The following is a 27,107-nucleotide window of genomic DNA, read 5'->3' as shown; positions in this document are numbered from 1 at the left end:
CACACAGACTCTGGCTAGAAAACTGCATCAAAAAACGCATCAAAAAACGCATCAAAAAAGGACCAAAAAAAGGACCTGCGTTTTCTGCCAAGAGCTGCAGTTTTTTAAAAAACAGTCCTGAAAAAAAAAGGATGGAAATCAGGAACGTGTGAACATACCCTAAGAAGGAAGCTTACGGATTGCAGGGTAAATACATTACCACATCTTTCTCTACAGAGGAGTAAATTGGTGCCAAGTCCTCACGAATAGTGTCCGTGCCGACGCAGCCTGTGATAAGGCATGTGCCAGACACTTGACCACAGCAGGGGTGAACACTGGAAACCGGTTACTAAATACATAAACGATGCATCTCATAATAACAATATGTTTTCTGTAACTTATTCATTCCACCATAGGAATAGTAGCATAGCCACTCACGTATGCATGTCATCTTACCTCATAAGGCAGCTTGTCAAAATAGCCATTATTTGTCCAATCCCTGAGGCTGGAGCTACTGAACTGATTAGTAAGGCAGTCAATTCCACAGCCATCTTTATCATATTCATCATCATCCAGATCATTCATATCAATGGCGACTGTCTTTAAGGAAAGCATGGGTTTCTCTTTTACACCATGTAATTCCACAGCATCTAACTCGGTGTAGTATTCCAAGAGACCGCTATTAATTTCCAGGCGTAGGAGATTTGTTGGGAAATTGATCTCTTTTATACAGGGTGTGAACTGGCGAGCCTGAGGAGAATGGACACGGGTGGGTTCTGCCGACCAGATTGTTTCCCATCTAGACATGACACAGAGTATGTTAGCATTTCCACCAGCTCACAATTGCTTCTAGATTTCATTATATTTTTCTCATTTCTATAGTGCCATTAATTCCACATGGCTTATTTTCCTCGCTTATATTGCGCTTATTCTGTAACACTTTACAGACATCATTATCACTGTCTCCATTGGGACTCACAATCTACATTCCCTATCAGTATGTCGTGGAGTATGGAGGAAACTCACACAAACACGGGGAGAACATACGAACTCCTTGTGGATGTTGTCCTTGGTGGGATTTGAATCCAGGACCCCAGTGCTGCAAAAAATAGTGCTAACCACTGAGCCCCTGTGTCACGTGACTTTAACAAGTGCATAAGAAGTTTTCAGGAGCAGCTGGAGCTTCAATACAAGTTCGTTAGTACTAAAGAAAGACCTTTTGTTACATACATCTTTTATATCGATTCATCTAATATTAAAGGGATTGTCCCCTACTTTGATATTAACCTATTCTTAGGCTACGCACATCAATATTATATCAGTAAAGGTCCGACAAAACAAGTACCCCCACTGATGAGCTTTGGCTGCAGGTTGGACATCCCCGTATACTGCTTAGTGGCAGTTCCCTGGCAGCTCAGTCCTTACAAGTGAATTGCTTACACCCAACCACCGCCGGAGCTGACATGCTGGGTACCAGTCCCAAACCAATAGGGGATATCTGGGACTTAATAGAAAAAATGTAAGTAAGCACTGACAGGCAGGTAGTTGCCCGGCACCATTCTCCAACGGCACAGAGTGGTTCACAAACTTCCACTGACGTCACATCAATGGAGCGGCAGTTTGTTTTCCTGTTGACAGGGCTTGACTACTGGTGTCATTCTGATTGACAGATAGTTCTCCGCTGCCTTAATTGGGGGACGCTGGATGTCAGTAAGCCTGAAGCCAGTAGTCCCGTCCTGTCAACAGGAAAAGAAACCACTGTTCTGTTGACAGGGAGCAGCTGAATCTCTGACAAGTGCGGTCAATGACCAGCACCGGGTACAACAGGCAGGTAGTTGCCTTTGTTAGCAATTACATGCCTGCTAGTGCTTAAGCACATTTTTTTTGGTAGGACTTCAATATCAAAATAGTGGACGATCCCGTTAACATCTATGGGCTCCTTCAGACTTCCACAATTTAGTGCCCTCATACTCACTTTAGCCACAAATTGAACGGCCCAAACTAAAAACAGACCCAGTTACTAGTCACACTGAAACAATAGAAATGAAAGCCATTTTGTGAATTGATCCCCCTGCAGGACATTTTCATTTTTAATTTTCACATTTGTTATGTTTTCATGCACATTATGAATTAAGAAACTGCATTAATAACACATTTCAATATTTTTTCATGTGGACAATCCCTTTGAGCTTTACATCCTACGTAAATGACAAGCTTAAGACCTTACAGATATTAGACTTCTTATACAGTAGTCTTGTCATCTTCTGTGAGATTTGGAACTCGCTCGGACACTAAGTGCCCACTGACATAGGGGGTCTTACCTTACTTCAGTAGGAGTGGTCTGAGAGTAAGGATTTGCAGAACAAGCAAGAATCTTCACAATGGATCCTGGATGGTAGGTTTCAAGGATATGAACTGCTGTAGGATAAACTGGTTCCTCAAACGCAAGTTCTACGTAATCCTGGCTAAAGAAACTTGGTGATGTTCTCTTGAAAGGAACAGCCGAGCTCTCACTCAGATGCCACCAGTTTCCATACGTCCGAAACACAGCTGTCTGGGTGAAATCCCCAGAGCTCGGATAGACGTTAGGGGCACCAGCTAAATTCCACATTGTATAAGACATGCTGTTTTCACTTCCATAGTGAGAACTGAAATCCAAAACTTCTTTGGCATACTGTACAGTTTCAGTGGACATTGGCAAAGCACGGCTGTTTGACTCAATGGCTCTCCGGCTGTTAATCATCTCCCCCCTACTAGCTAAGCGGGCACGGCGCCGGAGGCAAATGTAGTAAAACATGCTCAGGGCTGTTAACATGGGAAACCAAGATGTCATGTAGCTCAAACAGACGTGACCAGTAAATGGTGTGGTCTAACTTGTTTCTTGTAGTAACTGGTCGTCGACCTGGTAAACACATCCCTGCAGAAAACAATAGAAAAAAAAACAGCTTAGACTGCAACCTAACAAAGCTTCCAGAAGAATCTCAAGCATGAAGCGTACACTAAGTAGTAGCCATAACAGCAATGATTCCGTATAGCATGGACCCTACATAATGTACCTGGTCTGTACCACAGGTTTATGTGCTCGTTATAATGTGTTACCCAAATGCAGTGCTAGGTAAAGAGCATTCAGTACTTCTCTTAGATCTACCAGTTAGTCCACTAAAGGTGTCTGCACAACTTTCTAGGAAGTTAAAATTGCACCCCCCTTAAAGTTTACTAACCTCTGAGTTTGAGGAGTGAGCATTGCGTAAAAAAAAAAAAAGTTGCCCATCTTTGGTTGACAATTTAGATTTTTTTTACTTAGATGCATGTATTTGGGGAAAACATCATTTTGCAGTTGGCTTTCATCACAAACTTTATATGCAAACTGCCTCTCCAGAGAGGAAGAGGACTTGAAATCTAGTGCAACCTATTGGAAGTAACAATCCTAAATGTTACTATCGACACTTTAAAGGGAACCTGTCACCCCCCAAAATCGAAGTTGAGCTAAGCCCACCGGCATCAGGGGCTTATCTACAGTATTCTGGAATGCTGCAGATAAGCCCCTGATGTATCCTGAAAGATGAGAAAAGAGGTTAGATTATACTCACCTGGGCGAGCGATCCGATCGGCGTCGCGGTCCGGTCCAGCGCCTCCCATCTTCTTACGATGACGTCCTCTTCACGCTGCGGCTCCGGCGCAGGCGTACTTCTCTGCCCTGTTGAGGGCAAAGTACTGCAGTGCGCAGGCGCTGGGCCTCTCTGACCTTTCCCGGAGCCTGCACACTGCAGTACTTTGCTCTGCCCTCAACAGGACAAAGTACGCCTGCGCCGGAGCCGCCGCGTGAAAACAAGAAGAGGACGACATCGTATGAAGATGGGAGGCCCCGGAAAGTGACACCCATCGGATCCGACCGCCCGCATTGAGTATAATCTAACCTCTCTTTCTCATCTTTCAGGTTACATTGGGGGCTTATCTACAGCATTACAGAATTCTGTAGATAAGTCCCTGATGCCGGTGGGCTTAGCTCACCTTTGATTTTGGGGGTGACAGGTTCCCTTTAACGAGCCTTGCCACATGACTTGGGATAAAAGCCAAACCAGAGCCTCAATTTGCAGACAGTGTTAAGGGGTGTTGCCCCTCGTCAGATCTGATTTGGCTAGGTGAGAGCCTTAGATCCCAGCCTCTCAGCTAACCAAATCAGATCTTACACTTTGCACTGACGAGGGGCAACACCCTGAAACACTATGTCTGCAAACTGGGATACTGGTTTGGCTTTTATCTTAAGTCATATGGAAAGCCTCGTTAAAGGGTCAATTAGGCTAGGGTCACATTGCGTTAGTGCAATCCGTTTAGCGCTAGCGGATTGCGCTAACGCAATGATTTTAATGGGGCCGCGTCCCGGGGTCGCGGTAACGTCCCCGCTCTCGCAGATCCCCGATCTGCGAGAGCGGGGAACGGACCGCGGGCGCGCCTCGGACGCTGCAAGCAGCGTCCGCGGCGCGCCAGGAAACACCGGCGCGTCGCTAGCGCGTGCCGAACATGGCACGCGCTAGTGCTGCGCGTTCCCATTGCCGTGAATGGGCGCGCTAACGGACACGTTGCACGGCGTTAATTTTGCCGTGCAACGCTGTCCGTTAGCGTGTCCATTAACGCAATGGGAACCTAGCCTAAGGACTTTAAGGCTATGTGCACCGTCAGGATTATGCGCAGAAATTTCCTGATCAAAACCGGACTTTTTCCGCAGGAAATCCGTATGCGTTTTTTGCGTGGATTTTTCGCGTTTTTTTTCCGGAGCTTCCCAATGCATTAAATAGAAATTTGGAAATCCACAAAATGAATGAACATAGTAACATAGTAACATAGTTAGTAAGGCCGAAAAAAGACATTTGTCCATCCAGTTCAGCCTATATTCCATCATAATAAATCCCCAGATCTACGTCCTTCTACAGAACCTAATAATTGTATGATACAATATTGTTCTGCTCCAGGAAGACATCCAGGCCTCTCTTGAACCCCTCGACTGAGTTCGCCATCACCACCTCCTCAGGCAAGCAATTCCAGATTCTCACTGCCCTAACAGTAAAGAATCCTCTTCTATGTTGGTGGAAAAACCTTCTCTCCTCCAGACGTAAAGAATGCCCCCTTGTGCCCGTCACCTTCCTTGGTATAAACAGATCCTCAGCGAGATATTTGTATTGTCCCCTTATATACTTATACATGGTTATTAGATCGCCCCTCAGTCGTCTTTTTTCTAGACTAAATAATCCTAATTTCGCTAATCTATCTGGGTATTGTAGTTCTCCCATCCCCTTTATTAATTTTGTTGCCCTCCTTTGTACTCTCTCTAGTTCCATTATATCCTTCATGAGCACCGGTGCCCAAAACTGGACACAGTACTCCATGTGCGGTCTAACTAGGGATTTGTACAGAGGCAGTATAATGCTCTCATCATGTGTATCCAGACCTCTTTTAATGCACCCCATGATCCTGTTTGCCTTGGCAGCTGCTGCCTGGCACTGGCTGCTCCAGGTAAGTTTATCATTAACTAGGATCCCCAAGTCCTTCTCCCTGTCAGATTTACCCAGTGGTTTCCCATTCAGTGTGTAATGGTGATATTGATTCCTTCTTCTCATTCTACGATGCACTTTTATCGCGGAAAAAAACGCAACATGTGAACAAAAATTATGGGATGCTTAATGTATGTTTTTAAGCGTTTTTGCAGCGGAAAACCGCCCCCAAAAAACGTGAAAAATCCAGAACGTGTGCACATACCCTTACAATTGCTACTTCAAATCGGTGGCACTAGAGGTCAAGTCCTCTTCCTATCTAAAGACATAATTTGGATATTTAGTTTCCCAGAAAAGCATTGCAGGGTTAATAAGCCTCCTCACACTCGCATGCCAGGCCAGGCATGTCACTCACCACAAGGAAAAACCTTACCCCTTAGATACCATTGCAAATTTTGCACTATTAGCATGTGAAGCCTTTGTGCTGCAGCATTACCGGCTTCTGAATCAGTTAACTGAGAATCAAATCAGTAAAGCTCGTTTTCACAGTCTAGTAGGAAAGTGTCACTTTTTGGCTAGAGTAACATGACTGTATTTTATCTTTTCCAAGAAAATCGGTTTAATTATGCTAATCCCACTCTGATCACAGTGTGATCATAGTGTTATCTGATTTTCGGGTATGAGGAGAAAATAGTAAATTAAAATGTCTCCATCTTCTCCATTCTATCAGTCAGTGAATTTCGGAATCAATGACTTGCATGGCCAAGTGCCATCTGAATACTGGATGCAAAACATGCTTGCTGCAATTTTTTTCCTCGGACATATTCGGTCTCTGTAAAAAAAAAAAAAAAAAAACACACGTGCATGGCTCCATAGAATAACACTGGTCTAAGTGCTATATGATGTTTTATCGGATAAGACTAGGACCGAAAAAAGTCACCTGCACGAGCCTGTTATCTGCCTTGTTCAGAGTTCCTCTCCACTGATTTATGACCATATCAAAGTTAAACTGTGCAGGGAGACCTGTAAAAGTCAAATGATGCAATTTTTTAAATAAAACTCAATTGCAAAAATGATTTTGACCTAAGGGGTTAAAGTGCTGCAATCTGAGTTAGCTCCAGTCGCAGTGGTTAGACTCGAATACTGTGTGAAGTATGGAGCAGGCTCAGCTCCTGGTTATATTTCCCATAACATCATAAAAGCAAAACCCAAAAGATAATGGCAAAATTGCTACTTTTTCCAATTTCAGCCCACTAGAATTTCTTTCACATTGTTCAGGACATTTTGGTAAAATAAATTACATTTTGCCATTCCAAACTACAGCTCTTCCCGCAAAAAAAAACACAATCCCTCATATGGCTATGCTGAAGGAAAGATAAAGCATAAAAAGATGTGCACCACTGCTGCATTCATTCTCTAAGGGACTGGAGACAGCCAGAACCATAGTGAATGGCAGTCCCGTAGAGAATGCATCATGTTCTGCCGCAACTCTGTTCACACGGGGCATTTTAGAGCTAGAGTTTGCATCAATCCATAAGTTATTACCTGTCCATGATATGTGAAAATGTTTAAAGGGGTTATTCAGGAATTTTGTGCTTATTTTTCCCAACTTACCGGCATGTAGTTGCTAACTACCTGCCTGATCTGCCCAGTGACAATCTCTTCCGGCTCAGGTAGTGATTCTCCTGCTTCCTGTGATGCCACGTTCACAGAGCAGCTCTTTTGCTTCCATTCTATTTTGTTGACATCATGCTGACTGACAACAGGCTTCTCGCAGTTAGGCAGCAGGAAGCCGGCCATCAATCAGCATATTGTCAGCAACGATGCCCCATCAACAGAGTAAGGGTACCGTCACACAGTGCCATTTTGATCGCTACGACGGCACGATTCGTGACGTTACATCGTCGCTCAATTATCGCTCCAGCATCGTAGACTGCGGTCACACTTCGCAATGCACGGCGCTGGAGCGATAATTTCATGACGTATTTGCGATGTAGAAATCGTATGGGACAGTCGTACGGTCATGTCACACAAGACAATTCAGAGCACATTTTGCATAATCTGTGCGTGACGTTGTTCACTAGGGGCGTGTTGTGCTGCTAGCTAATGTGCTGATAGGCCATAGGTTCTGTGCACACAATTGGTTGGAAAATTTGTCACCTGAGCGCTATTATTCCAGATGCCACCTCACAGCTTTCAAAATTTCCTTTCTTCACTTTGTACTTGGACACTTGGTGGACCTGGACGTCGGATTTTGTATTTCCCAGACTATTCCACGCTTTGCACCGCAGCTTTGAGGTATGTAAAACCGCTTGGGCGTGGTGGATGGAACGCTGTATGGTCGGCATGAGCGCTTCGTTCCGCCGCTGACGCGAAGCGGATGGTACGCTGTTGTGACTGGTGGGCTAGAGCGTGGCAGATGGAACAATGTGTGGTCAGCATGAGCGCTTTGTGCCGCCGCCGTTTTGAAACGGGTGGTACGCTGTTGTGGCTTATGGTGGGCAGGGGTGGCAGATGGAACAATGTATGGTTGGCATGAGCGCTTTGTGCGGCTGCTGTAGCGAAGCGGATGGTACGCTGTTTTGGGTTCTGATGGGCTGGGGCGTGGTGGATGGGATTTGCACCGCTGCTTGTATGTATGTGGTGGTACGCTGTTTTGGGTTATGATGGCCTAGGGCGTGGCAGATGGAACAATGTATGGTCGGCATGAGCGCTTTGTGCGGCTGCTGTAGTGAAGCGGGTGGTACGCCGTTTTGGGTTCTGATGGGCTGGGGCGTGGTGGATGGGATTTGCACTGCTGCTTGTATGTATGTGGTGGTACGCTGTTTTGGGTTATGATGGCCTAGGGCGTGGCAGATGGAACAATGTATGGTCGGCATGAGCGCTTTGTGCGGCTGCTGTAGTGAAGCGTGTGGTACGCTGTTTTGGGTTATGGTGGCCTAGGGCGTGGCAGATGGCACAATGTGTGGTCAGCTTGAGCGCTTTGTGCGGCTGCTGCAGTGAAGCGGATGGTACGCTGTTTTGGGTTATGGTGGGCTAGGGCATGGCAGATGGAACAATGTGTGGTCAGCATGAGCGCTTCGTACTGCCGCTGAAGCAAAGCGGATGGTACACTGGTAAAAGTAGTGTTTAAAGTACTCTTTGTCAAACGCCTAACTTTTTTTAAAATTATTTTTCAGATGTCAAATCGCGTAGAATTTTTCCGGGATTTCATAGAGATCTACCAGTCTTTTCCCTGCCTCTGGAAGATTAAATCTCCAGAGTATTGCAACAGGGAAAAGAGGAAGGAGGGATATTCAAAGCTAATTGAATTTTACCATCTCCATGCACCAGAAGAGCAAGCCAACGAAGCGGTTATTAAGAAGAAAATTCAGGCGCTACGCACGGTGTGGAGGAAGGAGCTTAATAAGGTCCTGCACACTACAAAGTCCGGAGCTTCCACGGAAGAGGTGTACGTGCCTAAGCTCTGGTACTTTGAACATATGAATTTTCTTAGGGACCAAGAGGTGCCACGGACATCGACGTGTTTTCGCTCGTTGGCACCTGTGGAACAGACTATCAGAGAACCTCGTCGAGCAGGACTCTCAAGGGCAACAAGTAAATACCTCTTTGCACTACAGGTTCACCAATGTGTCCTATAATTAGATATAATTTATCTGCATTTTCAGTTTTATCCTTCTGATTATCCCATCAATTAGAAGTTATAACACTTTCCTGTACACATAAGTAACCCTGTCGCAGTAAAGTATTATATGGCGACCTTCATAAGTATTAAATGGCGACCTTCATAAACCATACCATCTAAACAATATAGAAAATAGTATCGCTTCCAGCTACAGATAAGTATTCTTGGTGAGACTATTTCGACCATAAAATGTTAATCAGGTTCCCCTAGCAGTCGGAACAGTGTAGTGCAAAGTAAGAAATAAATGGGAATGTTAAATAATATTACTAATATAAACATATATTACGACCTTTTTGCATGAATACGAATATATAGTTTGGATGCGGTTAGGGTGGTTAAACTTTTTTTTTTCTTCGTGTTAATAACTTCATTTTTTATTCCCCCAAGGAGGACAGTGCACAGGACAGTGCACAGGACTGTGCACAGGACTGCTCGACGAGTCAAATTGTGGAGGCTGCACCTGCCAGGACTCAATGGAGGCAAGGTTCAAGGAAACGTAAAGCCACCTCAGACGTCTCCCTTGAACTGTTGAGCCTGGCCAAACAGGCGTTAACGAACAATGTCAGCCCTGCGTTGCAGGGTTTTGGACACTACATAGTATACAAACTGGCCAAAATGGACGAGAGGCAAAGAACACTAACGGAGCGTCTAATTTTGGAAGCTGTTAACAAGGGTACTGATGGCAATTTGGATGAGCACACTCGTTTGGTCTGTTCCCGGCCAATGCAGCGGACAGAGTCATCATATTTTAATGGTTGGTCACAGTAACAGACACCAATACGCCACAATGTCCCCGTTTCCCACTTCGGCCCGCCACCCCCTAACTCCTACACGCCCATACCTTCTCACATGGCTTTGCACATCAGGCACCAAAATTATCGAACTGAAGATTCGGCGTATCACGAATTGTGATTTTATTATTTTTTTTTACATTAATTTTTTTTTTATTGTCTTGTGAATATAGTGTTTTAAATAAAACCTTTTTCTTGAACTTCAATCTCGACAGCTTGATTGGTGTGTCTCGATCACAGAGACAAAATGGGTCCACAGCACTGTATGAGGGCAGAAATTCACGTAACAAAAAAATTGTACATTTCTAAAAACAAAACATTGAAAATGGAATCAAAGTTTAAATATATTTTTTTAATTAACAACATAACATTTACAAACAGGGAATAGTTTTTATTTTTGCCCCACATCCAACTGTTGGCACATGTCCCTAATCTTTTGCAACTCTCCCATTGCCACATTCTGCTGCTCCTGAATCTGCGCCAGAGTCTCGAACAGCCTTTCAATACTGGCTTTTAGATCCACCATGGTCACACTGCCGGCTACTGTTGGTCAGAAAGCATAACATAAATAACACAGTAGGGGGCCGTACCTGCAAACAAATCCAAATCACATTATTGTGGGAACCTACTAGGATGTTGAGGCATTGACACGGAGGGCACTTCGGGTTCTGAGGCAGTGTGTGATGCCTCGTGGTGGCGGCGGCGCTGTGTCTTTGCCTCTGTGAAGGAAAAAAAAAAGTTCTGTCAGCATATATGGCAACAGTGACTGCGGGGGTCGGGGGGGGGGGGAGAGGGGACCTGCAACCAAATCCAAATCACATTATTGTGGGAACCTACTAGGATGTTGAGGCATTGACACGGAGGGCACTTCGGGTTCTGAGGCAGTGTGGGATGCCTCATGGTGGCGGCGGCCCTGTGTCTTTGCCTCTGTGAAGGAAAAAAAAAAGTTCTGTCAGCATATATGGCAACAGTGACTGCAGGGGGGGGGGGGGGGGGCGTGGAAGAGGGGACATGCAACCAAATCCAAATCACATTATTGTGGGAACCTACTAGGATGTTGAGGCATTGACACGGAGGGCACTTCAGGTTCTGAGGCAGTGTGGGATGCCTCATGGTGGAGGCGGCGCTGTGTCTTTGCCTCTGTGAAGGAAAAAAAAAAGTTCTGTCAGCATATATGGCAACAGTGACTGCGGGGGGGGGGGGGGAAGAGGGGACCTGCAACCAAATCCAAATCACATTATTGTGGGAACCTACTAGGATGTTGAGGCATTGACACGGAGGGCACTTCGGGTTCTGAGGCAGTGTGGGATGCCTCGTGGTGGCGGCGGCGCTGTGTCTTTGCTTCTGTGAAGGAAAAAAAAAAGGCTTTGACACGGAGGGCAATTCTGGATCTGAGGCACTGTGGGATGCCTCGTGGCCGGGAAAAAAAAGGTATATTTAACCGTAATGTTGCATGCTGTATTAATTAACTAGTGGAGCTGGCCCGGGACAGGCAAGCCAAGGCAGACACAAAAGAGTAGGTTTACCTTTCCATCTAGTGTGCGCACAAAATGGCAGCCTTAGCAAAAGAGTTTGCAAAACGCATCCCGAAGTGCCTCCATTTTGTGCATCAGCTTGCAAGATGCACAAGATGGCTGCCAGAGATGTTTTATACATCTTTCTACCTACTACATAGATAAGCATTGCTGCATTGCCATATAGTATACACAGAAGAAACAAAGAACAACTCAAAGATGTCATACCGGGGCGTTGTTATGCAGTGCCCTACAGTGTATTTTCAGTTAAAATGGCGGCTACACAATGATCTGCTGCTCTGGGGCAGACCGAGCTCCGCTATTTATTGAGCAAAATGGATGCCCTGGACTACGAGGGCCTGGAGACTGGACCTGCACCCAGGAACCTCCACAAGCAGGAGGTGCAACTCCGCATTGGGCACATGATGTTGTGGAGGTTTGGCGTCCGGCCGCAGTGCGTGGCAGCTGCGGAAAAAATGGCCTGACCTACATTACAAAAACCCACAACTTCTGGCAGAGTTGCGTGCTGAGGCATTCTGGTATTTATCGTGGCGGCGGTGCTGTGTCTTTTGCTCATTGAATGTTAATAAAAAAACATTCAGCGTATGCCGTACGGATCCCACGTGGATAGGCAAATACAAAAACGCCCTATAAAAGTACCCCCCATTCACATTAATCACCCAATTAACCCTTCGGCGTGCATACTTTTGGGTACCTGCGTACTCACCTCTGCGGATCTCGCGGCGAAGCTCCTGCAGGCGCCCTGGGCTTTTGGACTTAAGATCACCCCATTTTTTCACAATCTGGGCCTTACTTCGAATTATCCCAAACTGCTTCCTGAGGCCCTCAGACACCAGACGCACGACTTCCTCCTTGTGCTGGTTGCGGTGCAGCACCAGCCCTGTGGTTTCGTACTGCACCCGATCCATTGTGCCAATCAGGAACTTAAGCTCTGGGATGCCCATAGGAGGATCACGTCGACTAGCAGCCATTTTCAGGATGTCAGGGAACCAAAGCAAGCTTAGTGCAGGCACGCAGGAACGCTGTAACGTCATCACGCCGTCATAGACCACGAGCGTACATTACGTGCCGCTCCGGCGTTATATAAACATCCTTCGAACGGCATTTACTATGTGCGTTACTTCCGTACCGCTCAGCCGTCACAAATGTGACGCTGTCCATAAACGGCAACGCTATAGCGATGCGGATCGCGCGGGAGCACGGCAGAGTTAAGGACCTCCTCTGGGCGTTGTTAGGCGGTGCTGTATAGCGTCTTTCCACCTAAAATGGCGACAAGACAAAGATATGCTCCTCTGGGGCAGACCGAGCTCCGCTTTTTTGTACATAAGATGGATGCCCTGGATTACGAGTGCCAGGAGACTCGCCCAGCCCACCCGAACCTACACAAGCAGGAGGTGCTGCGTCGCATTGGGCACATGCTGGATAGGAGGTTTGGCGTCCGCCGCAGTGCGCTGCAGCTGCGGAAGAAATGGGCTGACCTCCGCCACAAAAATCAACACCTTCTGGCAGAGTTGCGTGCGGAGACAAGGCGAGGCAAGTACCAGTATGGGGGAATTGGGCGATGCACGCTTTTAGGAGGAGGTTGGCAACCCTGCGCGCAAGTTTTTATTTTATTTTTTTGGGGTCTGGAATCCCTGTACTTTGTTGTCTAAACATTGCGTTTCTTTCATTTATGTGTAGAGAGAAGGCGCCGGCAACACGCACCTGCCATTGCCACCAGCTCTCCTTCGTCCGCCAACAGCAGCAGCCCACAGCCCAGGACCTCACGTAAGTGTACCATCATTCAAAGCAATTTTATTACTGCATAGGTGACATAACGGTGTAGCGGAAATATTGTATACATTATCCAGCGCGCACTGCCAGGAGGGGTAATCAGTAGACGCGCGCAGCCGTGATGCGCTTCTAGTACTACGGCATACACACCGTGCTGCACACAATACGGAGCACACACAGCGCCGCACACACTACGACGTACACACCGTGCCGCACACAGTACGACGTACACACCGTACGGAGCACACAATACGGAGCACACACTGTACTACACATATAATAGACAAGCTTCTCAGTTACAACTTGTCCAAATGCTGATGCAAAACCCGATCAGAACACAGCTTTCATTCCCTTAAAATTTTTGGAAAAATTAAAGCAGGAACCTGATTGGTTGCAATGCTTCCCTTTGCTCTGCACTTGGTTTTGAACATACAGTATAGGAATGTCTAACCATTGCGTTTTTTTCATTTATGTGTAGAGAGAAGGCGCCGGCAACAGGCACCTGCCATTGCCACCAGCTCTCCTTCGTCCGCCACCAGCGGCAGCCCACAGCCTGGGACCTCACGTAAGTGTACCATCATTCATTGCTATTTTATTACTGCATAGGTGACATAACAGTGTAGCGGAAATATTGTATACATTACAGGCGCAGTAAGGAGCAGGCGCCCTACCACGCCTCCAACATCACTTCAGACCTGGCTCCCTCGCACCCCTTCACCATCCTCAACACCTCCCTTCCGCCACTCATCTTCCTCCCCCGGGTCGGCGGCCTTCTCACCAGAAGCGACCATTCGTAAGTGACCAAAAGTGTGAGTCTGTAGTTATAAAAGTCCAGGGAATCCAGTGAATTTAGGAGTTCTGTTTCCAGCACGTGCTCCAGAGAGAAAAGAATACAGCGCTCGACAGCTCCAGTTTTATCAGCCAGGAACAATAGTCCTTTGTCTGTCGAATGAGCGCACAGTATTGTACCGCCCAATCAGCACACAGGAGGTGGAGAATTTGGCGCTCCTACGTAGCCAGATCCTCCACCCATTACATCGTATACGATATCGTGCACACCTTTGTTACACCATGCGATCATGCCGCCACAGCGGGACACTAGACGACGAAAGAAAGTTTCAAACGATCTGCTACGACGTACGATTCTCAGCGGGGTCCCTGATCGCAGGAGCGTGTCAGACACTGCGAGATCGTAACTATATCGTTCGAACGTCACGAATCGTGCCGTCGTAGCGATCAAAATTGCACTGTGTGACGGTACCTTAAGGTGAAAGAAAAAGAGCTGCTCTGTCCACTTGAGGTCACAGGAAGCAGGAGAATCACTGCCTGAGTTGGAAGAGATCATTGCCAGGCAGACAGTTGGCAACTACCTGCCAGTAAGTTTTTATCCCCATCGGGAAAAAAAAAGTCCTAGATAACCAACCCCTTTAACGATGGGAATTACATGTTTGTTTCCCCCTCCTGATCAAGGTGGCAGGGGGGTGGCTTATAACAGCACCTAAAAATAAGAAGGTACTGGGAGGGGTGAGTTACCCCTCCCAGTACCTTCTTATTTTTAGGTGCTGTTATAAGCCCCCATACTCAGTTTTACCGCAGTCCTAGCAGAGAGCAGGTGGGATCTCCGTGGCCTCTCAGGCTCATTGCTTTCAATACAATTGTTTATTTTGATCATTTCTTGAATGAACAATACAAAGTTTGTGGGTATTTCATAGAAACAAGTAGGATTTTTTTTTAGAATTGGCCTCTCAGGCACATTGCACCCATACACGTAATAATAATAATAATCACTGATACAATATTTGACAACCTTATTCTCTCTGCCATTGTGTTCCTTCTGCTGAACTTTTAACTTCTGAATCTGAGTGAATACGATTCCAGTAGCATCCAAGTGTCTTACAATTATTTTTTTCCAAATTTTAATGTTTAGTAATAGTTATGTCCTGAAAACTGTAGTCTGCTTGGTAGTAGTAGTGAAATGTGGAACTTTTTGTTTATATTACATTTATGGTTATTAAATGGTATCTTTTGCATCTGATGTTGTGTACTCTCTTTTAATACACCCCTGTGAAGGTCACCAATTAATTTTAGAGCCCAGAAATTGAGATAATTAGATATTATAGGTGGTTTTCTCACCTGTGCCTGTCAGGCGCACTGCACCTGAACTCGGGAGTGTCAAAGGTGTGCCTGATGGAGGGTTAAAGGTGGCTCTGATACAAGTGCAGGTTTTTTTTATGTGGCAAAGCAATAAGTGGAAGCAGCATGAAAAAAATATAAAATTGCCCCTTCATGTTTCCCATGGTTTTGTAATCGTCCCCAGGCTCAAGAAAACACTTCATGTGTGGTTCCAGCCAAAGGTTGAATACAGCCATCTGTACAGTTGTGCTCAAAAGTTTACATACCCTGGCAGAATTTTTGCCTTCTTGGCCTTTTTTCAGAGACTATGAATGATAACAGCAAAACTTTTCTCCACTCATGGTTAGTGGTTGGGTGAAGCCATTTATTGTCAAACTACTGTGTTTTCTCTTTTTAAGTCATAATGACAACCCAAAACATCCAAATGACCCTGATCAAAAGTTCACATACCCCATTTCTTAACACTGTGTACTGCCCCCTCTAACATCAATGACAGCTTGAAGTCTTTTGTGGTAGTTGTGGATGAGGTTCTTTATTTTCTCAGATGGTAAAACTGCCCAATCTTCTTGGCCAAAAGCCTCCAGTTCTGTAAATTCCTGGTTGTCTAACATGAACTGCGCACTTGAGATCTCCACAGAGAGGCTCACAATCAATTTTGCCACACAGTCCATGGGACAAAACGCAGTATACCTTTGTTTTGCACATGAGACAGTCCTAGTTTTAACCCCTTAGTGACAGCCAATTTGGTACTTAATGACCGAGCCAATTTTTACAATTCTGACCACTGTCAATTTATGAGGTTATAACTCTTGAACGCTTTAACGGATCCCGCTGATTCTGAGACTGTTTTTTCATGACATTTTGTACTTTATGTTAGTGTTAAAATTTCATCGATATTACTAGCGTTCATTTATGAAAAAAATGGAAACATGGCGAAAATTTTTAAAATTTTGCAATTTTCAAACTTAATTTTTATGCCCTTAAATCAGAGAGATATGTCACAAAATCTACTATATAATTGTCTATGGGTCACTTCCTTCTGTCTTTCTGTCACGGATATTCATTGGTCGCAGCCTCTGTCTGTCATGGAAATCCAAGTCGCTGATTGGTCGTGGCTGTTTTGCCGCGACCAATCAGCGACGGGCACAGTCTGGACAAAAATGTCCGCTCCTTCCTCCCCACAGTCAGTGCCTGGCACCCACATACTCCCCTCCAGTCAGCGCTCACACAGGGTTAATGGCAGCGTTGACCGTGGTGTAACACACTTGGTTAACGCTGCTATTAACCCTGTGTGACCAACTTTTTACTATTGATGCTGCCTATGCAGCATCAATAGTAAAAAGATCTAATGTTAAAAATAATAAAAAAAATTGTTATTCTCACCTTCCGATGTCACAGCCTTCCCGCTCCTCACGATGCTCGCGTTCCCAATAATGCCTAGCGGCAATGACCTCAGATGACGTAGCGGTCTCGCGAGCCCCACGTCATCACAGGTCATTGCCGCAAAGCATCACTGGGAACGGGAGAGTCTCTTCTCCTCCACCCTGGGTACTAACCGCACATGATCCGCTTACTTCCCGCATGGTGGGCATAGCCACATGCGGAAAGTAAACGTAATCAATGCATTCCTATGTGTGCGGAATCCCCGCGATTCCGCACAAGGAATGAACATGCTGCGTTTTTTTCCGGAATGCGATTCCGCCGCGGAAAAAAACACATGTGCACAAAAATTGCGGATTGCATTCTAATAATAGGATGCTTGATGTATGGTTTTTTTTGTGGTTTTATCGTGTTTTCATAGCGAAAAAAACACGAAAAATCCTGAACGTGTGCACACAGCCTAAGAGGAGGCTGTATTATATAACAAATGCTCAGCTGTGAGGGGGATTAGATCTGTTTTCAACTAAAGTAGTTCAAGCTACTAGGCCCCACCTGTAATAGCTGTGCATCCACTGCGTGCTATTTACAATACTGCTATCTTCCTTATGTTACAGTGTTTGGCTCCACTCAGGGTCAAGGGATTGGGTGCGACTGCTACCTATGCACTCTCTCCATGCCGAACACTATAGGCCCAATACATGAAGGCTTTTATGGCGGCATTCTGGCGTAAAAAGCTCTGAAAAGTTGCATAGTATTGGCACAACTGGAAGTTATGTGTCTTGGAGTTCTCATGCCATGGGTGCAGTTGGGCAAGACGGGGGCATAGGGACGCTTCTCAAATTCATGACAAGCGGTGTTGTTACAGCAAAGCCTCGAGTAGGATTTATGATGAGGTGTACACCACTCGTCCGTAACTCCTGAATCACAAAGAGGCATATGGCTCTGCCATTTCCATAATAGAAATCTACACACTAAGTAACATAACCAAAAGGAATCTGTTACTTCCAAAATACATTTTAAACAAGCTACACCATGATATAGGGGACTGAACACCTATAAAAAGCATACTAACATTGAATCTGTGTGCACCTTTGAGATGCGCAAGGTTTTGGCACATGTGCCCTCATATTGTACAGTTAGGGCCAGAAATATTTGGACAGTGACACAAGTTTTGTTATTTTAGCTGTTTACAAAAACATGTTCAGAAATACAATTATATATATAATATGGGCTGAAAGTGCACACTCCCAGCTGCAATATGATAGTTTCCACATCCAAATCGGAGAAAGGGTTTAGGAATCATAGCTCTGTAATGCATAGCGTCCTCTTTTTCAAGGGACCAAAAGTAATTGGACAATGGACTCTAAGGGCTGCAATTAACTCTGAAGGCGTCTCCCTCGTTAACCTGTAATCAATGAAGTAGTTAAAAGGTCAGGGGTGGATTCCCGGTGTGTGGTTTTGCATTTGGAATCTGTTGCTGTGAGCAGACAACATGCGGTCAAAGGAACTCTCAATTGAGGTGAAGCAGAACATCCTGAGGATGAAAAAAAAGAAAAAATCCATCAGAGAGATAGCAGACATGCTTGGAGTAGCAAAATCAACAGTTGGGTACATTCTGAGAAAAAAGGAATTGACTGGTGAGCTTGGGAACTCAAAAAGGCCTGGGCGTCCACGGATGACAACAGTGGTGGATGATCGCCGCATACTTAATTTGGTGAAGAAGAACCCGTTCACAACATCAACTGAAGTCCAGAACACTCTCAGTGAAGTAGGTGTATCTGTCTCTAAGTCAACAGTAAAGAGAAGACTCCATGACAGTAAATACAAAGGGTTCACATCTAGATGCAAACCATTCATCAATACCAAAAATAGACAGGCCAGAGTTAAATTTGCAGAAAAACACCTCAAGAAGCCAGCTCAGTTCTGGAAAAGTATTCTATGGACAGATGAGACAAAGATCAACCTGTACCAGAATGATGGGAAGAAAAAAGTTTGGAGAAGAAAGGGAACGGCACATGATCCAAGGCACACCACATCCTCTGTAAAACATGGTGGAGGCAACGTGATGGCATGGGCATGCATGGCTTTCAATGGCACTGGGTCACTTGTGTTTATTGATGACATAAGAGCAGACAAGAGTAGCCGGATGAATTCTGAAGTGTACCGGGATATACTTTCAGCCCAGATTCAGCCAAATGCTGCAAAGTTGATTGGACGGCGCTTCATAGTACAGATGGACAATGACCCCAAGCATACAGCCAAAGCTACCCAGGAGTTCATGAGTGCCAAAAAGTGGAACATTCTGCAATGGCCAAGTCAATCTCCAGATCTAAACCCAATTGAGCATGCATTTCACTTGCTCAAATCCAGACTTAAGACGGAAAGACCCACAAACAAGCAAGACCTGAAGGCTGCGGCTGTAAAGGCCTGGCAAAGCATTAAGGGTATGTTCACACGTTCAGGATTTCCATCCTTTTTTTTTTCAGGACAGTTTTTTAAAAAACTGCAGCTCTTGGCAGAAAACGCAGGTCCTTTTTTTGTCCGTTTTTGATGCGTTTTTTGATGCGTTTTTTTTTATCCTTTTTTTACTGTGTGTTTCCTAGGAAGCTTTTTAGGGCTAAAATGGCTGAAAATACCCTAACCCTACCCCTAACCCTACCCCTAACCCTAACCCTACCCCTAACCCTAACCCTATTCTAACCTTAGTGAAAAAAAAAAAAAAAAAAAATTCTTAATTTTTTTATTGTCCCTACCAATGGGGGTGACAAAGTGGGGGGGGTGTCATTTACTATTTTTTTATTTTGATCACTGAGATAGGTTATATCTCAGTGATCAAAATGCACTTTGGAGCGAATCTGCCGGCCGGCAGATTCGGCGGGCGCACTGCGCATGCGCCCGCCATTTTGCAAGATGGCGGCGCCCAGGGAGAAGACGGCCGGACGGACACCGGGACGCCGGGTAAGTATAAGGGGGGGAGATTAGGGCACGGGGGGGGCATCGGAGCACTGGGGGGGGGCATCGGAGCACGGGGGGGGGGCATCGGAGCACGGGGGGGCGGGATCGGAGCACGGGGGGGCGGGATCGGAGCACGGGGGGGCGGGATCGGAGCACGGGGGGGCAGCCACACTCCGCCCACGCACTTCCGCCCGCTCCCCCGCACTTCCTGCTGCAGCGGTTCTGCACATCAAATCGCAGTAAAACCCGCAGATATATTTTTGATCTGCGGGTTTTACTGCGATTTTGACCTCACAATGGAGGTCTATGGGTGCAGAACCGCTGCGGTTCAGGAAGAAGAATTGACATGCTCCTTCTTTTTTCCGGGAGCTATTCAGCGCGGCTTTTTACAATTTCCGGACCATGTGCACAGTGTGTCCTGTTTTCCATAGGGTACAGTGTACTGTACCCTGCATGGAAAACAGCTGCGGAACCGTAGCGGCAAAACCGCCGCGGTTCCGCGGTAAAAAACGCACTGTGTGAACATGGCCTAAGAAGGAGGAAACCCAGCGTTTGGTGATGTCCATGGGTTCCAGACTTAAGGAAGTGATTGCCTCCAAAGGATTTGCACCAAAATATTGAAAATAAAAATATTTTGTTTGGGTTATGTTTATTTGTCCAATTACTTTTGACCTCCTAAAATGTGGAGTGTTTGTAAAGAAATGTGTACAATTCCTACATTTTCTATCAGATATTTTTGTTCTACCCTTCAAATTAAACGTTACAATCTGCACTTGAATTCTGTTGTAGAGGTTTCATTTCAAATCCAATGTGGTGGCATGCAGAGCCCAACTCGCGAAAATTGTGTCACTGTCCAAATATTTCTGGCCCTAACTGTATGTATGTTCATCAGCTGACTTTAGGCAGTGCTTGGTCTGGGAAGGCACTCAGGCACTGGACCAGGAACAGATTCAGTGCTAATAATTTTTATACAGCTTGTTCTTCCTTAATCAGTATTTGAATTCTTCTGGTAATAAGATTTTGATGCACAGGGGCCAAACTGCGCACTGGGTCTTCTCCTCCCGGTCTGTGATTACTTGGCCCCCCTCCTGCCTCTGATTCCCAACCCCTGCGCCTGCCTCCGGTCTGTGACTCCTCGGCCCCTTCGCCTGCCTCCGGTCTGTGACTCCTCGGCCCCTTCGCCTGCCCCCGGTCTGCCACTCCCCATATCCTCCGCCTGCTTCTGGTTTGTAACTCCCCGGCCCCTTCGCCTGCCTCCGGTCTGCGACTCCTCAGCCACTGCCTGCCTCCGGTCTGCAATTCCCCATCCCCTCCGCCTGCCTCCGGTCTGTGGCTTTCCGGCCCCTCCGCCTGCCTCCGGCCTGCCATTCCCCATCCCCTCCGCCTGCCTCCGGCCTGCCATTCCCCATCCCCTCCGCCTGCCTCCGGCCTGCCATTCCCCATCCCCTCCGGCCTGCCATTCCCCATCCCCTCCGCCTGCCTCCGGACTGCTATTCCCCATCCCCTCCGCCTGCCTTCGGACTGCGACTCCCCATCCCCTCCGCCTGCCATTCCCCATCCCCTCCGCCTGCCTCCGGACTGCGATTCCCCATCCCCTCCGCCTGCCTCCGGACTGCGATTCCCCATCCCCTCCGCCTGCCTCCGGACTGCCATTCCCGGCCCCTCCGCCTGCCTCCGGTCTGCCATTCCCCATCCCCTCCGCCTGCCTCCTGTCTGCCATTCCCCGGCCCCTCCGCCTGCCTCCGGTCTGCCATTCCCCGGCCCCTCCGCCTGCCTCCGGTCTGCCACCGCCTGCCTCCGGTCTGCCATTCCCCATCCCCTCCGCCTGCCTCCTGTCTGCCATTCCCCGGCCCCTCCGCCTGCCTCCGGTCTGCCATTCCCCGGCCCCTCCGCCTGCCTCTGGTCTGCCATTCCCCGGCCCCTCCGCCTGCCTCCGGTCTGCCATTCCCCGGCCCCTCCGCCTGCCTCTGGTCTGTCATTCCCCGGCCCCTCCGCCTGCCTCCGGTCTGTGACTCCTCGGCCCCTCCGCCTGCCTCCGGTCTGTCATTCCCCGGCCCCTCCGCCTGCGACTCCCCGGCCCCTCCGCCTGCCTCCGGTCTGTGATTCCCTGGCCCCTACGCCTGCCTCCTGTGTTTAAAATCTCAGCAGTGTCCAGTCATTCACAGACCTGAGGCAGGCAGAGGTGTCGGGCAATCATAGACTAGGAGAAGACTCCATGTACAGTCCGGCCGCTGCACACCAAAATCTAATTAGCAGACACCTTCAAATGGTGATTAACGAAGAACACTGCGGAGGTCTTCACCAGAGGTATCAAAATTTTTCATCTGTGTTACAGCTATTGCTTTGCATTACAAAATCATGCTGACAGGCCTCTTTAAATATTTACATAAAAATTAGAAAACTGATTTGACCTTTATTTAGAAAAACAATGTGAAGTCCATATTAGGTGACACCATAGTGTCAGGAGCGCGGGGCAGTCACAGCGTCTGCTGCCAACACTAGAAGGAAGCATGCAAACTTGTTTCCAGCCATACGGGAAACCCTAAGGGTGCGTGTCCACGGTCCGTAATCAAGGCGCTTTGGATGGAGCCGCGCCGCTCCCTTCTGTACGCCTGGTGATCCCGGATGTGTTCTCTCTGCACCCCATACATAGGGCCCTGTGACAGACGTGTTGCGTTCTAAAAAGACATGCAGCATGTCAAGTTCCGCAGGGCGGCCCTGCACGCATAATGGACACGGGATTCCATAACATCTGGATACGCAGCGTTCAATCCGCAGCTAATCCGGATGTAATCCGGAACGTGAGCACATAGCCTAAGAGCAGTGCGGCCGCCGGGACCACTAGTACCACGGGCCGGTCCTCTGCCCAGCATGACCCATGGCAGCAGCCATCACCCCTCCTGTGCCCAGAACCTGGCGGGCACCACACAGAGCAGTGGGTGTATGGGGAGGGAAGCAGGCGGCAGCTGGCCCCATCGTTACCGGGGGACCCGCACGTGACATCCCCCTGCACGGACGCTAATCACTGGGGGAGACGTACGAGATCGCAGAGGGAGCCACAGACTGCTGCAGGCCGAGAGCAGCGAGTCTCCCCGCCGACACATACACACGGCACGGAGAGCCCACGCGTTACCTTCCAGCAGTACCGAGCCAGCCGGTGTGGTATGGAGCTGCTGAGTAACTGCACGGGACACCGGCTACCGGAAGCAGGCTAGCTGCTAACCAGAGCAAAACATTTCCCTGACCCGCCCACTCCACTCAGCAGCAACCAATCACTAAGCAGACTTCGGAGCACCTGCACCAATACGGGGTTTGTGATAGGCGTGACTGGATTCCAAGAGGAATGTTGTGATTGGTCACTCCAGGAAGCACGTGATGTCTAATGTGTGGGCGTGGCCTGTGCCTGAGTTGTCAGCAGCTGTCTCCAGTCACGGTGTGTGCAGCGCTCCGCCGCTTCTGTACTGACAGCTTCACCACACTCCGGTGTTCTTCCCCGGGGAATGGACGGTAAATGCAAGCACTGTCCCTCTACACAACCAGCTGCTCTGTGGGGACACAAACAGGAACATGCAGCCTAAATGCAAAACATATTGACCTGACGGTAGCACTCACGTAAAGTACAATGTGTAAGGCCATGTTCACACGTTCCTGATTTCCATCCTTTTTTTTCTGCACTAAAAACCGCAGCTCTTGGCAGAAAACGCAGGTCCTTTTTTGGTGCGTTTTTTGATGCGTTTTTAGTGCGTTTTTTAATGCAGTTTTCTATGCAGAGTCTGTGTGTTTTCTAGGGAGTTTTTTAGGGTTAAAATGGCTGAAAATACCCTACCCCTAACCCTACCCCTAACCCTATTCTAACCTTAGTGGAAAAAAAAAAATTATTTTTTTATTGTCCCTACCTATGGGGGTGACAAAGGGGGATGGGGGGGGTCATTTACTATTTTTTTATTTTGATCACTGAGATAGGTTATATCTCAGTGATCAAAATGCACTTTGGAACGAATCTGCCGGCCGGCAGATTCGGCGGGCGCACTGCGCATGTGCCTGCCGTTTTGCAAGATGGCGGCGCCCAGGGAGAAGACGGCCGGACGGAGGCCGGGTAAGTATAAGGGGGGGAGATGAGGGCACGGGGGGGGGGGGGGGGCGTCGGAGCACGGGGGGGTGGTATCGGAGCATGGGGGGGGTGGGATTGGGGCATGGGGGGGCAGCCACACTGCAGCGGTTCTGCACCACAAACCGCAGTAAAACCCGCAGATATATTTTTCATCTGCGGGTTTTACTGCGGGTTTGACCTCACAATGGAGGTCAATGGGTGCAGAACCGCTGCAGTTTTGCAAAAAGAAGTGACATGGTACTTCTTTTTTACCGCAGCTATTCAGCGCGGCTTTTTTTCCCGATTCCCGCATCATGTGCACAGTGGTTCCTGTTTTCCATAGGGTACAGTGTACTGTACCCTGCATGGAAAACAGCTGCGGAGCCGCAGCGGCAAAATCGCGGCGGTTCCGCAGTAAAAAACGCACTGTGTGAACATGGCCTTACACACGAAAACTCCGGCATCACTAGACTATGTGGAAACTGACATCTGAATTGAGAACTTGTGCTTTATTGCTGGGGGTTAACACCGTGATATTAATGCATGGTGTGAATACCATCCTTAACCCGTTAATGACCGAGCCAATTTTTGCAATTCTGACCACTGTCACTTTATGAGGTTATAACTGTGGAAAGCTTCAACGGATTCTGGTGATTCTGAGATTGTCTTTTCCTGACATATTATACTTCATGTTAGTGGTAACATTTCTTCGATATTACTTGCGATTTATGAAAAAAAAACGGAAATATGGCGAAAATTTTTAAAATTTTGCAATTTTCAAACTGTATTTTTATGCCCTTAGATCACAAGGATATGTCACAAAAAATAGTAACATTTCCCACATGTCTACTTTACATCAGCACAATTTTGGAAACAAAAATTTTTTTTGTTAGGGAGTTATAAGGGTTAAAAGTTGACCAGCAATTTCTCATTTTTACAACACCATTTTTTTAGGGACCACATCACATTTGAAGTCATTTTGAGGGGTCTATATGATAGAAAATAATGAAGTGTGACACCATTCTAAAAACTGCACCCCTCAAGGTTCTCAAAACCACATTGAAGAAGTTTATTAACCCTTTAAGTGCTTCACAGGAACTGAAACAATGTGGAAGGAAAAAATGAACATTTAACTTTTTTTTTATTCATGTGTAAAAACAGAAATGTAACCATAAATTTTGTTATGCAATTTCTCCTGAACACGACAATACCCCATATGTGGGGGTAAACCACTTTTTGGGCGCACCGCAGAGCTTGGAAGTGAAGGACGCCATGTCGCGTTTGGAGAGCCCCTGATGTGCCTAAACAGTGGAAACCCCCCACAAGTGACCCCATTTTGTAAACTAGACCCCTTAAGGAACTTATCTAGATGTGTGGTGAGCACTTTAAACCCCAAGGTGCTTCACAGAAGTTTATAACGTAGAGCCGTGAAAATAAAAAATCGCATTTTTTCTACACAAATGATCTTTTTGCCCCAAATTTTTATTTTCACAAGGGTAACAGGAGAAATTAGACCACAAAAGTTGTTGTGCAATTTCTCCTGAGTACGTCAATACCCCATATGTGGGGCTAAACCACTGTTTGGGCGCACAGCAGAGCTTGGAAGTGAAGGAGCGCCGTTTTACTTTTTCAATGTAGAATTGTCTGGAATTGAGATGGGACGCCATGTCGCGTTTGGAGAGCCCCTGATGTGCCTAAACAGTAGAAACCCTCCACAAGTGACCCCATTTTGGAAACTAGACCCCCCATGGAACTTATCTAGATGTGTGGTGAGAACTTTGAATGCCCAAGTGCATTCTAAACAGAAGTTTAGAATGCAGAATCGTGAAAATAAAAAATATTTTTTTCCACAGAGCAGGCACTGTGAAGGCTGCAGCGCTGCATGTCAGATCAGTGATCTGACAGAGTGCTGTGCACACTGTAAGATCACTGATCTGTGATGTCCCCCCCTGGGACAATGTAAAAAAGTTAAAAAAAAAATTTCAAAATGTGTAAAAAAAAATAAAAAAAAATATTCCTAAATAATGAAAAAAAAAATAAATAATATTATTCCCCTAAATACATTTCTTTATCTAAATAAAAAAAAAAAAAAAACAATAAAAGTACACATATTTAGTATCGCCGCGTCCGTAACGGCCCAACCTATAAAACTGGCCCACTAGTTAAACCCTTCAGTAAACACCGTAAGAAAAAAAAAAAAAAAGAGGCAAAAAACAACGCTTTATTATCATACCGCCGAACAAAAAGTGGAATAACACGCGATCAAAAAGACAGATATAAATAACCATGATACCGCTGAAAGCGTCATCTTGTCCCGCAAAAAACGAGCCGCCATACAGCATCATCAGCAAAAAAAAAAAAAGTTATAGTCCTGAGACTAAAGCGATGCAAAAATAATTATTTTTTCTATAAAATAGTTTTTATCGTATAAAAGCGCCAAAACATAAAAAAGATATAAATGAGGTGTCGCTGTAATCGTACTGACCCGAAGAATAAAACTGCTTTATCAATTTTACCAAACGCTGAACGGTATAAACGCCTCCCCCAAAAGAAATTCATGAATAGCTGGTTTTTGGTCATTCTGCCTCGCAAAAATCGGAATAAAAAGCGATCAAAAAATGTAACGTGCCCGAAAATGTTACCAATAAAAACGTCAACTCGTCCCGCAAAAAACAAGACCTCACATGACTCTGTGAACCAAAATATGGAAAAATTATAGCTCTCAAAATGTGGTAACGCAAAAAGTATTTTTTGCAATAAAAAGCGTCTCAGTGTGTGACGGCTGCCAATCATAAAAATCCGCTAAAAAACCCGCTATAAAAGTAAATCAAACCCCCCTTCATCACCCCCTTAGTTAGGGAAAAATTAAAAAAATGTATTTATTTCCATTTTTCCATTAGGGCTAGGGTTAGGGTTAGGGCTAGGGTTAGGGTTAGGGCTAGGGTTACGGCTAGGGTTAGGGTTAGGGCTATGGTTAGGGCTAGGGTTAAGGCTACAGTTAGGGTTGGGGCTAAAGTTAGGGTTAGGGCTATGGTTAGGGCTAGGGTTAGGGCTACAGTTTGGGTTGGGGCTAAAGTTTGGGTTGGGGCTAGGGTTAAGGCTACAGTTAGGGTTGGGGCTAAAGTTACGGTTAGGGTTTAGATTACATTTACAGTTGGGAATAGGGTTGGGATTAGGGTTAGGTGTGTGTCAGGGTTAGAGGTGTGGTTAGGGTTACTGTTGGGATTAGGGTTAGGAGTGTGTTTGGATTAGGGTTTCAGTTATAATTGGGGGGTTTCCACTGTTTAGGCACATCAG

The 27,107-nt window shown here is 46.6% G+C and overlaps 1 protein-coding gene across 2 annotated transcripts in view; it reads right to left on the bottom strand.

The window, feature by feature from the left end:
- Positions 1-22,967, bottom strand: part of FBXL4 (F-box and leucine rich repeat protein 4) — a 70,603-nt gene extending 47,636 nt beyond the window's left edge. Inside the window, exons 1-4 of one of the 2 annotated variants that reach the window (XM_069726331.1) lie at positions 22,854-22,961; positions 6,409-6,491; positions 2,301-2,896; positions 436-778 (exon numbers count right to left, since the gene is read on the bottom strand). In XM_069726331.1, coding sequence (XP_069582432.1) covers positions 436-778; positions 2,301-2,812 — 855 coding nt within the window. In that variant the 5' untranslated portion in view covers positions 2,813-2,896; positions 6,409-6,491; positions 22,854-22,961. Of the gene's footprint in view, positions 1-435; positions 779-2,300; positions 2,897-6,408; positions 6,492-22,853 lie in introns of both variants that reach the window. The other variant, XM_069726332.1, reaches the window with a different exon arrangement.
- Between the last annotated feature and the right edge of the window lie 4,140 nt (positions 22,968-27,107).

This window comes from Ranitomeya imitator, chromosome 5 (assembly GCF_032444005.1).
Source record: "Ranitomeya imitator isolate aRanImi1 chromosome 5, aRanImi1.pri, whole genome shotgun sequence".
NCBI classification, from domain to species: domain Eukaryota; kingdom Metazoa; phylum Chordata; class Amphibia; order Anura; family Dendrobatidae; genus Ranitomeya; species Ranitomeya imitator.
This window is presented reverse-complemented; position numbering and strand designations above follow the sequence as displayed.